The 16,405-nt window shown below is 37.8% G+C and overlaps 1 protein-coding gene across 3 annotated transcripts; it reads right to left on the bottom strand.

Moving 5' to 3' along the window:
* Nucleotides 1–4,960: 4,960 nt before the first annotated feature.
* On the bottom strand, nt 4,961–15,709 carry LOC140766009 (uncharacterized). Of its 3 annotated transcripts, none has more exons than XM_073105382.1 (10): nt 15,521–15,709; nt 15,277–15,420; nt 13,288–13,561; nt 12,401–12,551; nt 10,937–11,159; nt 8,846–8,937; nt 8,565–8,700; nt 7,294–7,625; nt 5,684–5,968; nt 4,961–5,596 (listed from the first exon to the last, which is right to left on the bottom strand). In XM_073105382.1, exons 1-9 carry the CDS (start codon nt 15,568–15,570, stop codon nt 5,718–5,720), a joined length of 1,653 nt encoding a protein of 550 aa, XP_072961483.1. In that variant the 5' UTR covers nt 15,571–15,709; the 3' UTR covers nt 4,961–5,596; nt 5,684–5,717. The 3 variants fall into 3 exon arrangements, with proteins under 3 accessions (XP_072961483.1, XP_072961484.1, XP_072961485.1); XM_073105383.1 differs by having other exon boundaries at nt 13,288–13,558; nt 15,521–15,708; XM_073105384.1 differs by lacking the exon at nt 12,401–12,551 and having other exon boundaries at nt 13,323–13,561.
* Nucleotides 15,710–16,405: the final 696 nt, after the last annotated feature.

Genomic DNA, 16,405 nt, shown 5'->3' with positions numbered 1-16,405 from the left:
ACTTCCTAAACAACCTCCTATAGTGTAGCCAAACTAAATCTAGCTAAAATTATTGCAACAATACAAACTTGATTAACAAACTTTTAATACTCCCCCTCAAGTTGGAGAGTGAATATCCTGCACTCCCAACTTGTGAACCATGGGTAGAAATTTTTTTTCCCAAATGTTTAGTTGATGAATCTGCTAATTAATATGTTGACCTAACATGTCTAGTCATTATTGAACTATCCTGAATTTTTTTTATGGCAAATGAAATGACAATCCATTTCTATATGTATGGTACGCTCATGGAATACTAGATTAGCAGCAATGTGTAGAGCCACTTTGTTCTCACAGTATGAAATAGCTAGTTTAGGATGAAGGAGACCTAAGTCTTTCAATAAACAGTAGAGTCATGTCAGCTCACAGCAAGCACCCGTCATGGTTCGATACAGTGCTTCAGCTAAAGATAGAGAAAGTGTCTTTTGCCTCTTTGATCTCCACAATATCAAAGAGAGGCCAAAGAAGACATAATATCCGATGGTAGAGCGTCTAGTAAGTGGGCATTAATCTGAATAACAATAAGTACGTAATTTCAAGTCATTGTTAGAAGAGAAGAATAGTTCTTAATATGATGCACATTTAAGATATTTGACCACTTGAAGAGCTGTCTCCATATGTTGCTTTCTTGGTTGGTGCATGAATCTACTTAGCACATGGACTACATAGATGATGTTTGGCTTTGAGATAGTTAAATATATCAAACAACCTACTAGTCTCCTAAAGCTACTTGGGTTGTTAAGCAATTCTCTTTTGTTTGAGGGTTTTAGGCATTTTTCATTGGAGTGTCGATTGGAGCAGCACCTAATAGCCATGTATCTTCGATGATTTCCAACGCATATTTGTGCTATGATATAAAAATTCTAATTTTGGAGGCAAAAATTTTTATTCCAAGAAAATACTTCATCTGACCAAGATCCTTAAGATTAAGTCTATTGTGAAGAAAATCTTTGATGGTAGTGATACTAGTCAAGTCATTTTTAGTAATTAAAATGTCGTTGACATAAATTAAAAGTGTTGTAAAATACTTGCCTTGCCTTTTAGTGAAGAGAGAGTAATCCACTTTAGATTGTATGAAGCCGGCTGAATAAATAATAGTGGAGAATTTAGAAAACCATTGTATTGAAGTTTGCTTAAGGCCGTAGAGTGGTTTGTGTATCTAACATACAAGGTCCTCCCCCTATTGCTGAAGCTCTGGCGACGGAGATATAAAAATCTTTTCACTCAAATCACCATAGAGAAAAGCATTATTTACATTAAGCTGGTGAAGAGTCTAGCCCTTGGCAGTAGCTATAGCAAGAAGATATTGAACAATAATAATCTTCGCAATAGGTGAGAAGGTGTCATGATAATCAATCCCCTCCAATTGTGTGAAGCCTTTAGCAACCAATTGCGCCTTATATCTCTGCATAGATCCATCTGAATTGTATTTAATTTTATACCTATTGACAACCAATCAGTTTCTTACCTGTCGAAAGAGGAATGACAATCTAAGTAATGTTTGCCTCTAGAGCAGCCAACTTAGACTCCATTGTAGCACACTATTCTGGATGAAGGATGACTTCAAAGTAGGATCAGTGTTCACAAAGATGATCAATGTGGGCAGTAAAAAAATACTCCTCGAGTTTGTAACGATGGTAATTAAGAAATAAAATTGGACAATGGGTACCTCATGCCTTTCGGTGGATTTGGAGAAGAGGGAGATGATAGTTTGGATGAAGATGGCGGGATGGTTGAGCGCTTATAGTCGAGCAGAGCTATTTGGCGACTTGAGTGATGAAGAGGCTGAGGAGGTGGTGTAGAAGGCTCGGCTAAAGTAGTAGAGGGTGATGACAGGGTGGAATTTGTAGTGGAGCTCAACAAGGATGTCGGTAGACCGTCGGTAGTGCCTAGAGAATTCCAAAAGTATCTAGCTTTGAGAATGAGGGCCCAAGGGCTGGTGAGGTTGCTGAGTAGTCTCTAGGTCAGGCTTTTGTTGATTAGCTCATGTGAGTGGACTCCCAATCCTCTAGAGTTAAGCAACTAACATATCAGATCCCAACTTATGAAATAGATATGAGAGTTGCTCGGTTGAAAGGCTCACCAGAAGTCTCGCATTAAGCTTTTGATTTTACTGAGGAGAGACTTGAGAAAGATAGTGGTACTTATGAAGAATAACAGTATTGAGCTAAAGACCAATTTGATCAAAATTAGTTGACCTGCATGAGACAATAACTTTGCCTTAAGCTCGATTAATTTATTTTGAATTTTGTCTACAACAAACCTAAAAGCTTCTGATTTGGATTTTGGATTAGTAGATGAACTTAGGTACTTATCTCCAACGTCTAATCCTTTTACTTGAACATTAGAGAATATTAGTGAGCGTTGCACTTGGTTAGAGAATTTTTTTGAATACAATTGCTGAGTTTTTCATGTTTATGGCTTGTCTAGAAACCCTGTAGTATGCACCAATAATATTCTTCACGTTGGAGGCATTTTTGATTGATGCTTTGCTAAAACGGAGGAGGTCGTCAACAAACATCAAGTGTGTGACACTGGAATCTCCCCTAGCTAGTCTGATCCCTTAGATGTTATCAAGTTTGACTTCATTCTTTAGCAAAAGAGATAACATATTTAATCTCAAGATAAATAAATACGAAGAAAGAGAACATCCTAACCGTAGACCTCTATTTGGGATGGTCCTCCCATTAGTTTCTCCATTGATCATCACAACCAAGGAGGAGGAAGTGAGGCAACTCATGAAGCGGTTTGAGAATATATATCAGGTTTTAAATAGTCATGCAAAAAACCCCCCTACTCCATTCTGTCAAATGCTTTTGAAAGATTAACGAAGAAAGCAGCTTTCGACGTTGCGTTTTGAATTCTTGATATAGAAAAGGTTTCAATCATTGTGCTATAACACGATTATCAGCAATTTGTCTGCTCAGTATAAATGCATTCTACTGTTTGGCCATCGAACTATCAAGAAAAGGCCTCAATCTTTGGGCTAAAATTGGGTAAATTATGTTACATTGGTCTGTATAATCCTTGGTGATGGAAGGATCGTCCCTTTTCAGAATGGGAACAATATTGAATCTATTAAGACTGGGATCCATTCTACCACTAAGAAAGAAATTCCTACCCCCCTTACAAGTTCCTTAATTCATAATCGACTAAAAGATTTATAGAATCGAGCGTTGAAGGGGTGCTTTATTCAAACCCAGAATCTTGACGATAGTTTTTATAATGTGGATTTAAGTCGAGCAGATCAAGCCGAGCTCGGTTTTGGGTACGAGAGGAATTCGAGCCAGTTGCTGGAGTCGGCTTGCTCGAACCCATTTCGAATCCGCGTCGGAAACGTGTTACCTTGCCGGAAAAGGGTAGACCTGATGGGTTTAGGAGTCGGAGAAGTTACTCCGTCCGGCATTCTCCCCTTGTTATATATCAAGGCTAATGGTTCCCGGCCCTCTTCTTCTCCGTCCACTTCTTCCATTTTTTTCTCCCTCTCCTTCTCCGCTTCATCGTCTGAACCATCCTCTAAGATCAAGATCGATGTCGGAAGAGAGCTCTCGTTCGGAGTTCCACCTCCAAGACGACAACGCCGCCGTGGTTACAAGAAACCCGCAAGAGGCGGAGAATTCGGCGAGCGCCGTGGTTCAGGTGGTCGCCGAGAAGGTTCCGAGGATGATCATCCGATTTGGTAGCCGGATTGTGAGGATCTTCCCGGGCACCGAGGTCGGAGAACCATCGTCTTCCAAGGCCAATGCCGTCGACGAGGAGCCGCCGAGGAAGAGGATGAAGCTGCCGCCAAAGCCAAAACCTCGTCGAGTCCTTTCTCCTTTTCATTACGACGAGGGTTTGGCGACGCTACGCCGCCTTGGCATCGAGGACCCGACGTGGATTCTCGGGAAATCCCTCTCCGAAAGCGATGTCTCCGGCGGGCAGAGCCGTCTTCTTCTACCGGGTATGAGGGTCATGCAGACGCCCCTCCTGGAGATGATGAGTCCGAGAGAGATGGAGCTGACAAATGACAAGATGAAGGGGCTTCCGGTGACGGTTCTTGATGAATCTGGTCGAGAATTCGAGATGGTGTTCAAGTACCTCAACTGCAACGGCAGCTACCGGCTCATCGGCCAATGGGGCATTTTCGTCGGACGGAATCGCATGAGAGCCGGTGACGAGATCCAGATGTGGGCCTTCCGGCGTCGACGGAGCAATGACGAGGAGGTTGCTGGGCTCGGACTGGCTCTTCTCAGGAGTCTAACGGTAGACGAGTGGGATGCAGCGGAGGGTTTGCTGCTGCTCGAGACTTCAGCCAAAATTTGATCGACCCACCTTTTTGTTCCATTCATTCATTCATTCATTCAAATTCTACTCTATCGGGTTCGGATCGTTGTCTGTTGTTATGTTGCTATTTAGCTTAATTCTGTACATCCGTTAATTCTATCTGGTTCAAATGTCACTCTATTTTTTGTTATTATATCAAGTGTCACTCATATTAGTGGACTATATAAAATAAAGATTTTCAGGGGCAATTATGTAAAAAAGAATATTTTATTTTATTTTTCAATTCTCTCTTAATTTTTCATTCTTTCATAACCCATCAGATCGGTGTAGGTTTTCTCTCCTCTGGGTACATGCATTTTTACACGGTAGCAATTGTGTGTGGGTATGATAAGTAGAACTTTGACTAAATATTTGAAGTGTTCAATGCTGCAGAATGGTGGCAGCACTGTCCATATAATAAGTCAACGAAAGGATAAATGGTGCAGAAATATGCAATTAGATTCAGCAAAAGCTGGTAGTGAAAGTGAGATACTCTCTGTTTAAAAGCTTATGAGCAAATATAAACAAGTACATCTGTTGCTCAGAGCATACACATTAACATAAATCTTTCTATCGTCTCAGCATTAAAAGAAGTCCATGATTACTCACAAAAGGATCCAAAGAAGTATCAAGCGTGATTAACATTGGGGGGATCTAAAATATTTTCTACGTAACAGAAGCTAGCATCTAACAAATAACGAATATAACGTTTACACACTCAATAGTGTCAAGACTGCAGTTTGTCTCTTATGGGGTCATCCATAAGGAATAAACATTGATGCTTAATACAAGCATAGACATGGAGAATGGGTGGGGAACAAACCTAAATTATTTAACTTGCAACTTTGGCCATAAAAAACCAGATATACGACATATTTTTGTTGATCCAGGGTGTCCTCTTGTCCGCCAGTAGTTGTAATAACTATACCGATCTGAAAGTACCAGATTTCCAAAGCCAAAACAAATCCATATCCCGAACAACGAAGGAACCCAGACCACTCACTCAGCTCATCCATTGATACCAAGATATACACGTCAAATAGTGGAGCTTCATGCCGGACTGTTGTAGTTAGCTTCACCAGATAGTAGGCTCAGTTGCATTACAGAGATTGCAATGGTTCCACCATATCCACGTCAAACAAATTCTTGAAAAGCCCATTCCGTTCGGGCTCTGGACAAGGTTGTGGCAACTGCTGACTAATCCGACAAACACAATCAATCAGCAGTACTGCATTACCATGATAGGATATAGCTGCAGTATGGTTGACAAATTAACAAATATCAGGATGTAAATGAAAAAGAAAAGGAAAAACAGAAATCCAGGATAATGAAGACATACTTATCAGAATGCTCTTCTGCAACATTGTAGTATTTCAAACAGGAATCTTCTGCTTGAATTTGGTTCTAAGAATAGACAATCTCCTCTGAAGAGGTAATTTCTCATCCTTCATCCCCATTTTATCCAAATAGAAAACAATCTTCTTTAATGTGATCATTACTTCTTCACTCTCATAACCCATCTCTTTCTCTTGAATGCTCAGAATCCTTTTCAGTTTATCCAATATATCTCTATCATCCTTTTCTAATCTTGCTTGAATAGACACTAGGCAGTCAAGGGCTTCACCTGCAGAGGATGAAATGCATATATCAGTTACTACCATAAGCTATTGTTATCTTCCACAATAATTAAGCTAATAACTGGAAATTTTCAGTTGAGAATGGGTAGTAATTGTTCTACTTTGAAAACACAGTTGAGTAACAAGAAAACACAATTGAATATCTACTTTGAGATTATCAACTGCTGTCTAGCATTGTTGGTTCCAGAGTGCAGCTTTTCCGTATATGTTTCTGCAATTAATTTCCAAGTTCTTAGGTTTGGCCTATGTGGCATACTTTCGTCGTTCTAAGATTTCCTAGAGATGACCCTTCACAAGTAATTGTCAAACTAAAGAAAGAAACTAATCACTCTCAAAGCGCATGACAAAATTCGAGGATAAATCAATGTATGACTGTTTCACACAAATCTAACCAGAAAAAAAAAGTAACTAAAAGTATACCAAATAAATGACTATATGTGAGATTCAAATCTTTCTCATGATGCTAATAGGAGATTCCATGTACAGAAAAAACCACATTTATTATATTGACTTGGCACAATTAAAGTATGTGATACCATCATCTTTGCCCTTTGATGTTTTAGGCACATAATTGATAGCACAATTTTTGGTGATAAAAGTAGATGTTACACTTCCTTTCTTTTAGAAATACTCATTCAGTGGGAAACTTATAAATAAGACCATGGTGATTATTACTGTTTGCACCCTGCCTTTCGAAACTTCACAGACCGATCCTGCCTTTTGTTTAATTGCCCAAAAACATCCTGCATTAATCTTTACCTGACATCCACTAACTTAATGGCATAGAAAAAAGTATATTCTATTTTCATTAAACAATTTACCATTAAATTTCAAAAGCACCATCCTGTCCCTACTTATAGCTCACTTTTGATGGAGTAGGTATGTGTGGCTCATACATTAATAACTTAAGGGTATTCCAGACAAGTGACATGTGTATTACTTTAAACCATGCCTGTGTAGTAACTCTTAGTTTGACAGGCTAATGGGAGGGTGCTTTTTGGTCAACAAACACAAATCCCAGGGGCGGACAGTGAAGGTCCAAAGAGAAGTGTGTAAACAATAATAATGTACCGTGTTATTTACAACTTTCTAGGAAAAAAATCTATGTGAACTGAAAAACTTATTAGAATATTGGTAAGCTATCCTGTGGTTTTGCTATTACCAGAGTCCAGGGTAAAATGAAATCATATATCATGAGAGGATGTGAATTTTGAAGTCGGAATCGAACATTTGTTTCAGTCAATCGGCAGTCTGGAATATACAAAAGTTCAAACTATATTTAGATATAACTTCTCATATATAATAAGCTCACCTACTGGAAGAGATTCCATTCCAAATGCATCCTCACGTATTCTTAGGGCTTCTAGTGCATGAACCTCAGCTTCTTCATTCTGTTTTAGATGATACAGTGTAACAGCAAGATGTAATAAAGGAACAGTTAGCGCTTGATCATTTGGGCCAAGTGCCCTTGACATTATATGCAAACATGTCCTTAATAATCGTTCTGCCTCTACAAAATTTTTTGAACGAGAATGTGAGGTGGCAAGATTCAGAAGGTGAGTCACTGAATTAGGATGTTCAATTCCTTTGTATTTCTCAGTAATCAGTAAACATTCCTGAAGTAGCTCTCTACCCTCCTGTTCTCTGTCAGGACAAAAAGGCATGTACCAAGAATACTTAGATAACTCATAATCAATCTGTCAAGAAATCATTAGGAGAAAACCAGTGTAAACAAGCTTGCAAAATATCCCTAGCACATTAAAATGTGTTTTTCTGATGTTCAACTTCAAAGAATAGTGCTGAAGTACATGTTACATCTATGAATTTAAAGGAAAGGAGAGAAACCAAATAAGATTCTAATCTTGAATTTACTTCAATTAGAAAAATGAAGCTCTGAGGCTAGAACTTTCAATAGCTTCAACATTCTCCTATAAAGCAACATTTGTGCCAAGCATGGGGTAAATGTTGATTACAACGAAGAATGCTGAGCTAGTCATTAGAGGACAGGGACTTAGTTATCAGATTATAAATCTTTGCATGCTACACTTTTGTGTACGTCAAATAATATAGTCAACAATCACCCATGCCTCTTTGTGCTAGCAACAGATATCTAATTTGCAGGTAATGAGTCCATGATCCATACACCAAAAATCAGGCTTGAACCATACTTGTTGGACCATGACCAGGGAGATCTACTTGATGATAACAATAGATATCTCCACATTGAGAATAACAAATGAACAACCTCCATGTTGAGGAAAACGAATGACCCATCCTTAAAATTAGAAGGATTGATGCTTAGTATGATAATCCTTTCATATGATTAGTACACCTTATTTTATGAAATTTTTTCTATTTTGTTTTAACAGAGCATAGAGTCTACAAATGAGTCCTAACTCCTAACTCATGAGCTCCAATCAATTTGGACTACAGAGACAAGATGTACACAACTTTACTCCCATTACTAGAGAGGCAATTTCCAGGACTCAACTTGGCCCACTGAGGCACTGAGTACACTGGAAAGCCTTATTGAGGGGCCTATCTACTATGTAGTTCACCAAACATAAAATGGCAAAATGTTACCTGCCAGTGACATGCAGTAATTCTGCCAAATCAGTCTTCATCTTTTCAAGAACATCATCATCTGAAGCCATGTATTCTGTATCCTTAATAACCTGGAGACCTCTATTATACATATGAATAGCTTCCTCCACATTTCCTGTAAAACCAATACAAGCTGAGGGAAACAATATTGTGCAGCTGACAAACAATGGTTCGTCAAATCTCCCATGCAGATTATTGGAGATTATTGGCAGTAAAAGAATGTCTAAAAGTCATCTGTCATGGTTGAAGGTATTATTTACCTGTTGCACAAAGAGCATGTGCAAAGGAACACATAGCCATTCCAGTCCTTCCATCATTCTCTCCATATGCTTCTTTATATATCTCCAAAATTCTTCAAAATAGAGGAAACAAAAAGAGAAATATTGTTAAAGCTGAGGAAAAATGCAATATGTAGAACAGAACTAAGAAACAAAATACAATAGCTGTTATAGCATTTAGATCTTAAAATTTGGACAAATGAAGATCAACTACAGATTAAGGTGCCACCAGTTGGAGAGTGTAACTGGCCTATCGGCAGCATACATGTTGAAGACTTATGATCTGTATCATGCTGATATATGGCAAGTACGGAAGGAAGGTGACAATGACGTGAAAAGAAATAATTTTTCATAAAGAGAACAAGCACGAGTGAATCAAAAGGAAGCACAAATATCTTTATTCATCAACGAAAGCTATTGCAATTCTGAAAATAAAATGAGAAAGATTGTTTCAATGAAACTTCGAGGATTAATCTGTAGACCAAGATAGACTATAATTTGAGTCTAGGGTTAAATCTAGTGTTCGAGTTTTCGGCCTTCCGAACATAGAAGCAAGAATCAAAGAACAGAAGAAAAAGATCAAAGGACAACATTTCATGCTTATCTCTCACCTGTTCGGATAGGAATGGAGGATCCCATGCCAGACGTACATGACATGAGGCCTTAGCTTAGCACTACACGTAATCAGCATGTGCTGTGCCCAGCCAGTGTGTCAACATTTGCTAGCATGATGTATAGCCTCAATATGTCAAGAAACAATCTTTAAACGTTTTTAGGGCCTTAATATATGTTAGGGGCTAAATTGAAGCATTTCAATACTAGATTTTGATGTAAAACATGCAATGTGTCGTAGAAAGTGGTAGTTTTACTTGAATCAAACACCAAAAATTATAATTTCATGGTTTCCCCTAATCTTTTCAAATTCTTCAAAGTGGGACACATAACTTGGGGAAAACCAAAAAATCCATTGATTTCTGAAATTTGAAGTATAATTTATATAGGTTAGTTACCAATAAAAGTGATCTAATTGGCCTGTTTAACTAATCTTTATGAAAAAAAATTCTTGGTAAATCATTTCTAAAAGATCATGTGATGACAGAGTAAACAGGATATATGAAATACAGAACAGAAAAGATTACACAAATCAAAGTTGTCAAGCAATAGCCAATGCTAAGATTAGTAGACTACAGATGACAAAAGTTCCCTCTTTCTCATAATGAGATGATCATTAAGTTCAGCTCCATAACAACCAGAGGACTATCAAGTATCAAGCTTCCTGGCTTCTTGCAGCATACCTCTCTTGATGGCCATATAACTATAGAAAAAATATACTTCTTCCTTCTTCCTTCATCTGCTTTTACTTTTTCCTAAATTATTAAGCAGCAGTTTACTTTTACATGAAAAATGGCATTCTTTCAAGCAGCTCATATTCTACTCCTATACAGAATTTTCTAGACTTGAGCTGGTTTAGACATCAGACTATTGATTAATGAAATGAGAGTTGCAGATGAAATGAGAACTTGAAACTTAAGGCACAATATGTGGAAACTGCTGCAAATGGATGATGATGGGGAATTAAAGAAAATGAAATGTTGCCAGTTCTCCATTTAAGCAATGGCAATGAGCAATAATCTGGTACTTGCGTGGCTTCACTAACTAACAACATAATTTAGCTATCAGTAAGTAAAGATTAGTCATAGTTACTATAACCAGTGTATTTTGGTCTATCTCTATTATGCGCCCTTCGCCCACGTAGGCAGGAGCCTTGTGCACTAAGATGAACTTTAGTATGGTGAGAACTTATCAGAGAATACTTATGTGTGCAAGTAGTCAAATGAAACATGCCTTGAAACTCTTGCCAGCATTAGACATGTGACTAGTCACACAGAACAGCAAGAAAGAATTATGAGTAATACAAAATGCTGTCAATAGAAGAATGTCAAGGACATACAACAGAGTGATTATTCATTAGTTTATTAATATGAAAACAAGAAAACACATTACATTTTGGGAAAGAAATCAATTATTTTAGTTATGGTTGTCAATGATGGAACATGCCAAATATTGTCATACCTGCTGAAGCAAGTCTCAGCCTCTGCTGCTTTTCCTACATTTATCAATAAATTGCCAAGGCCAAACAATGGTACAACAAGTTCTTTACTTTCTTTTCCACTTGTCTTTTCCAAAATACCAACAGCCCGGTGATAGATGACTATTGCTTTCGTAGACCTTCCAATTGATGTAAACACCTTTGCCATGCCCATAAGTGGTGGTATAAGCAAAGGATTATCATTTCCTACAAGAAGTACATTATTCAACACTCCTTGCAATTTGAAAACCTTGTAAGTAAGAAAGGTAATTAGTGGCAGAACAGGAAGCTACATAATCTATGCTGCAGAGTTTATAGGTCACAGGTTGAAACTTGAGTAATTAGCATCCATTTTAAAGATATATCATATATGTAAGCACTCTTAAACAAAACTATACAATGATTGTGGCTATGGTCGCAATGCGGTGCTGACTGCTGACGACATATGGCAACACTTGGTTAGCTGTAATACATGTAAACACTTTAAAGTTTAAAGTTTAAACTATGTGCCAATATTGTTTCATAGGAGTTATACTACTTCTGATAACTGATATTATGCTTAAAAGATGCGTCGAGTGCTTCTCTCAACAAGTGGACTTTAGATGCTACAAGGATCCAGTGAGTAGATCATTTTAAATCTCACTAACTGAGGTCTTAAACATGTGTTATTCCAACTTCAATCATCAAGTACCTCCCAAAATGCTACAACAAAAACATAGGAAGCCCTTTAGGCTTCATTCATATCACCCATGCTCGTCTTTTGGTAATCTATTTATCATCATTCTTTTCTTCTAATCATTAATAAAACTTCACATGTAAAAAGCATTATCACTGTGTGACTCTTCTTGCCACATATACACATCAATGATGAAATTTGAATCACTCTGTTATATCAGCTCCTTTCTCCTCTGATTTTGGCTCCTCCCTATAAGTCTTCATTAATTGTTACTGTAGCCTCTTGCAGTACTCTAGTGTTAAAGAACCAAAGATCAGATGACAGAAAAATTCTCACATATCACAGTAAAAAATAGGATACTAGACATCACGATACTATTCCATAGCCACTGACTTGAAACATAAACACACATAGCTCATTGTTCATCTACAATTATGGATTCAAGTATTGGCCGATTCCGATCCGTATCGCCGATATGGATCCGCCGATATAGATGATTTAGTTGATCCCCACTCCGAAGTGTCCGAAACAGAAGGCCGATTCAGCCGATACGGCCAATAAGTATCGTTTTTTCAACCACCCGATCCTGATTCCGAAACCAATACTTAGATCCTTGTCTACAATCACCTTATCTCAAGATCAACTTTATTTCAAAACTAACAATTGGAACATTTGAGTATCTTGCTTCCAGAATATGTTAAATAAAAAGCCATTGAGTTTAAATTTCCTCTTTAAGGATTTAAAGAAGAATTTACCAACTGCAAGTGCTTACCAAATTTCCTCTCTAAAATTTTCAGGCTTCTCTCATATGCAAGAATAGCATCCTCAAACTTGCTTAAAGCAGTGAACATACTTCCCATATGTACCAGTATTGAATCCACTAGTGGGACGTCATCATGCAGAGGCCCCATGATTCCAGCCAACTGATAGTGACAAATGACATACAATTTTATTAGTGAAGGATGAAGAACTAAGAGGTTTCCAAGTGAGATATATAAGAAATATCAGTGACATATGAAAGAATAAGAATGATTTAAGTGGCATAGTTCATGCCTCATTCGAATGTCGCAACCCATTTCTCCAGGGAGATCTTGTCTCTTAATGCCATAACTTTTAACATGAAACGGTCAGGACGCATTAATTCTAAACTTCTAGTGTTCCCCATCTTTCAAAAAGAATTGCCATCATATATGATCTCGTGATGATCAACATGAGATATGAAGCAGCATCTCAAAAATCAGAATTAAACATTTAGATAGTATATATGATCGAAAGAATCATTAAGTTGGTCCTGTCTTCTTGACAATTCCAAGAAAATCTATAAAGCATCAGCAAGAACTGATGTGATTAGTTTCTAATATGCAACAAGTGAAAGAGGAAGACCAAAAGGGGCTTAAAGAATGGAGAAAAAAAATTATATGGTATTATGATGCCCTTCAAGTAGACTTAGGGGGGCAGGATGACAGAGTTAGATAGGTAAAAATATGATTCACATAGTTGTATAGGTAATGTCATATCAATGCCCTTATGCAAAGAAAAATTAAATGTAGATTATAAAAGAATCATGAAATGTCTCTTAAGGACTAAATGTAGGTTTCTCACAGCCTGTGACCTTACAAGTTTGTCATTGTAAAAGCAGTCCAATGTAGAAAAGATTACCATATCTAAAAGATGCTCAACAAACTCAAAGTCACCTATGCCCATGTATCCCAATGCTATGATGTCCATTACAGCAGCTTGCTCTATGCCTTTGACACCATCCTCTATTTGTTCCTTTACTGATTCATAATTTGCCTGAAGCAGGTCTTTGGCATCATCTTTATTTCCCATCTCAAGCTTGGTTTTGATTTCAATAAAGAAATCTTGAAGTTGTCTCTCCAAATCATCCATACCATCCGTTCCAATATATGCCTTATCAAGCATATTTGATCTGCTAACAATTAATTGGCAAAGCACCAATTAGTCTACAGAAAAAGTAGATTGTCCACTACTATTGCAGCATTTCTATTTGTCTTATCATATCACATTTAAAAGGAAAATTAAATGAATTAACTATAAGCTATTTGTTACATCAATGAACAAAAGCATAGACCTAATCAAATAACATCTAGTGCATGGGTAAGGTTGCTTACAAAAACCTTCCTCGATGCTGTATGCTGGGAGTCTCATTGACTGAGATGCTTCTTTTGTTTGATACATCAAGCATGTTGTTAGCACAACTTTGCAGTGGTCAAGTTTCATTATAAATCAAACAAATTTCAATCTGGATAGATCTAGATTGGATTCCAACTAATGAACTCAATATAGAGATTTGGCAAAAAGCCCATAGGCTTAATACTTGCCTATGTACGACTGTCAATGCACCTGAAGCTGGGTTTATGCTGACCTTGGTGTAACACAAACCTGAAGCAGATGCAAGAGCAGGCTTAGGAATAGCCCGACCCTTCTCTCACCCTAATGCAAGCCTGACTGGTCCTCGTACACGTCTAGTTTTGCCCATTTCAACAAAAAATCCCACTCTGAGAGTTAAAAACTACTCATTTAGGAAAATATAAGTGTAAATCAATGTGAATATCTGTTTTGACCCAGAAATCACTAATTTTTAAGGTTATTTGGTCTTATCTTTCATCCATAAACCTCATAATCTCTTTCTCCTGACATCTTCCTTTTAACTGATGCAAATTAGGAAAAGTTAAAGTATACTTTCATATGAGAGAAGAAATAATTGGTCTCATGGGTTACTTCTTTTCTTGCTTGTTTGAGTCAATGTCAATTGTATTTTTGTAATTTTGGGACTAGACTTAATTTAGAGTCTTTGGGTAAATCCATAAGTGGTTGGATATGTCTATATTTTATATGATATCTGTACCTCTAACATCTTCTTTGGCTTATTCAAAGTTGAGATTAAAGTACAGTAAGGAGTTCTCATCCACCACCCTAACAAAAACAGGGTGAAGGTTTCTCATAACAGTGAAATGATCCAGAAAAAAGAAACAAAAAAGAAAAAGCAAATGACTATTTTTTCTTCATCTTTGTATGAGGCATAGACAAGCATTAAGACAAAATTTTCTACTGCATAAGAGTAGGCTAATGAAGGACTCAAGTGCCTTTGAGGTACTGGCAGAATAAACCATTTTCCCGCAAACATACTCTTAGAATACAGTGCCACCACCATCTATCAAAGTTGAAGATGGAAAGCTTTGTCACTGAATGGCTGAAGAAGGGAGGTCTATTTAAGTTTTAAACCATAGAAAGAGAAGAGTAGCGTATCTTTAAAGAAAGGTTTTGTCAAGTAAACGCGATCCACTGACCAAATTAATGTGCTTTAACTTAAATACAGATTCTTTCCTAGACTGTGGAGCTCTATCAAGGTTTGAAGCAACTAGCGTTTTCAGCATCCTAATTAGCATGTTACAGTTTTTAACTAGGCCTAATCGGCATTCAATGGAAACTAACGCAAAATGGCAGTTCCAAAATCCAATGGAAAACCACTTTTATGTTGGCCTATCCTAAACTAACAGTTGGGCAAAACCAAGTAGCGGACCAGCTGATAAAGCTGGAACAAGTTCAACTACCATATTTATACTATGGTGATGACCATAGCAAGAACACAATTCAGCTCAAGAAGTAGAATTTGGTAACACTTACCCCTGTAAATCCTCCTCTGTAGGAGGAACCAACTCTTCCCTGACATACCGCAGCTTCAACAAACCACCTCTTGGCAGACCCAACACTCCGAACCTTACAAAGATCTTAAATTTGCAGTTTGGGCGTTGGTGAGGAATCGCAAAACTGGCATATAGCGGAAATACATATGAGAAACATTGGCTGCTTCCTCTCAGGCATTTAAACGAACATATCGAGTGTGGAGAGAGTTCAGAAGTTTTGCTACCTTCGACGCGACAGGGGAAGGGCGAGAGAGTGGAGCAGAGACGCGGTCATGGCGGCAGCTCTTCGCGTGCTTTCCTCCGATTGACACCACGACGGGGACGAAGCTTCGTCGTGCTTTTACCTCTTCAGAGCCTTGGATTACGCTCAAGAAGGTTTTCCAAGGCAGATACTAAAACTAAAATCTCTTTTGCCCAGTATGGCAAATAGTATATATTTTGCCCAGCCCATCAAGAAACCTACCGCATAAAATCCTAGAGCTCAATTGAGGCCCAATCAAAGCCTTGTAGTCAGGGCTACAATAACCTACCATATGAAAATCCTTCAATCATAACTGGATTAATTACGTTTATACTCAATCATAATTGGAATAATTACGTTTACACTCCTTAATTGTACTGGGCTTTATGTGGACCTCATAAACTGTTTTCAGATTATAATATCCTTCTTAAATTTTGGGGCAAAATTAAACGACTAATGATGACAAAAAAATGTCTATTTGGCAATTATACTCGTAATAACTAAATGAGCTCATCAATTTAGAGAGAAAAATAAAATAAAATTAGTAAATTATCTAAATAATCTCAAACCGCTCATCTTCTCCACTAAACCCATGCCGATTTCCTCATTAAAGTACTCCGACGGAGGTGGCGATCTAGTTGCTATCAACTCGGTAGTCTTGCGGAGGTTCTCCAAGCCAGCTTGGTTCCTCACTGACACACATGCGTGCCTTGCTTTCAGATCAAGCATCTTCACAAGCCACAAGACAGCAAGCTTGGTTCATTGGAAGGTAAACCCAAGGAGATCGAAAGGGATGGCCATGAGCCGAGGTGGAAAGCATCGCGATGGACGTTAATGGGGATCTTACAGGAGAACTCAGTGGATCAAA

Source organism: Typha angustifolia, chromosome 8 (assembly GCF_048772165.1).
Source record: "Typha angustifolia cultivar Huaian chromosome 8, ASM4877216v1, whole genome shotgun sequence".
Taxonomy (NCBI): Eukaryota; Viridiplantae; Streptophyta; class Magnoliopsida; order Poales; family Typhaceae; genus Typha; species Typha angustifolia.
The sequence above is the reverse complement of the archived record's forward strand: the minus strand, read 5'-3'. Positions and strand labels throughout refer to the sequence as shown.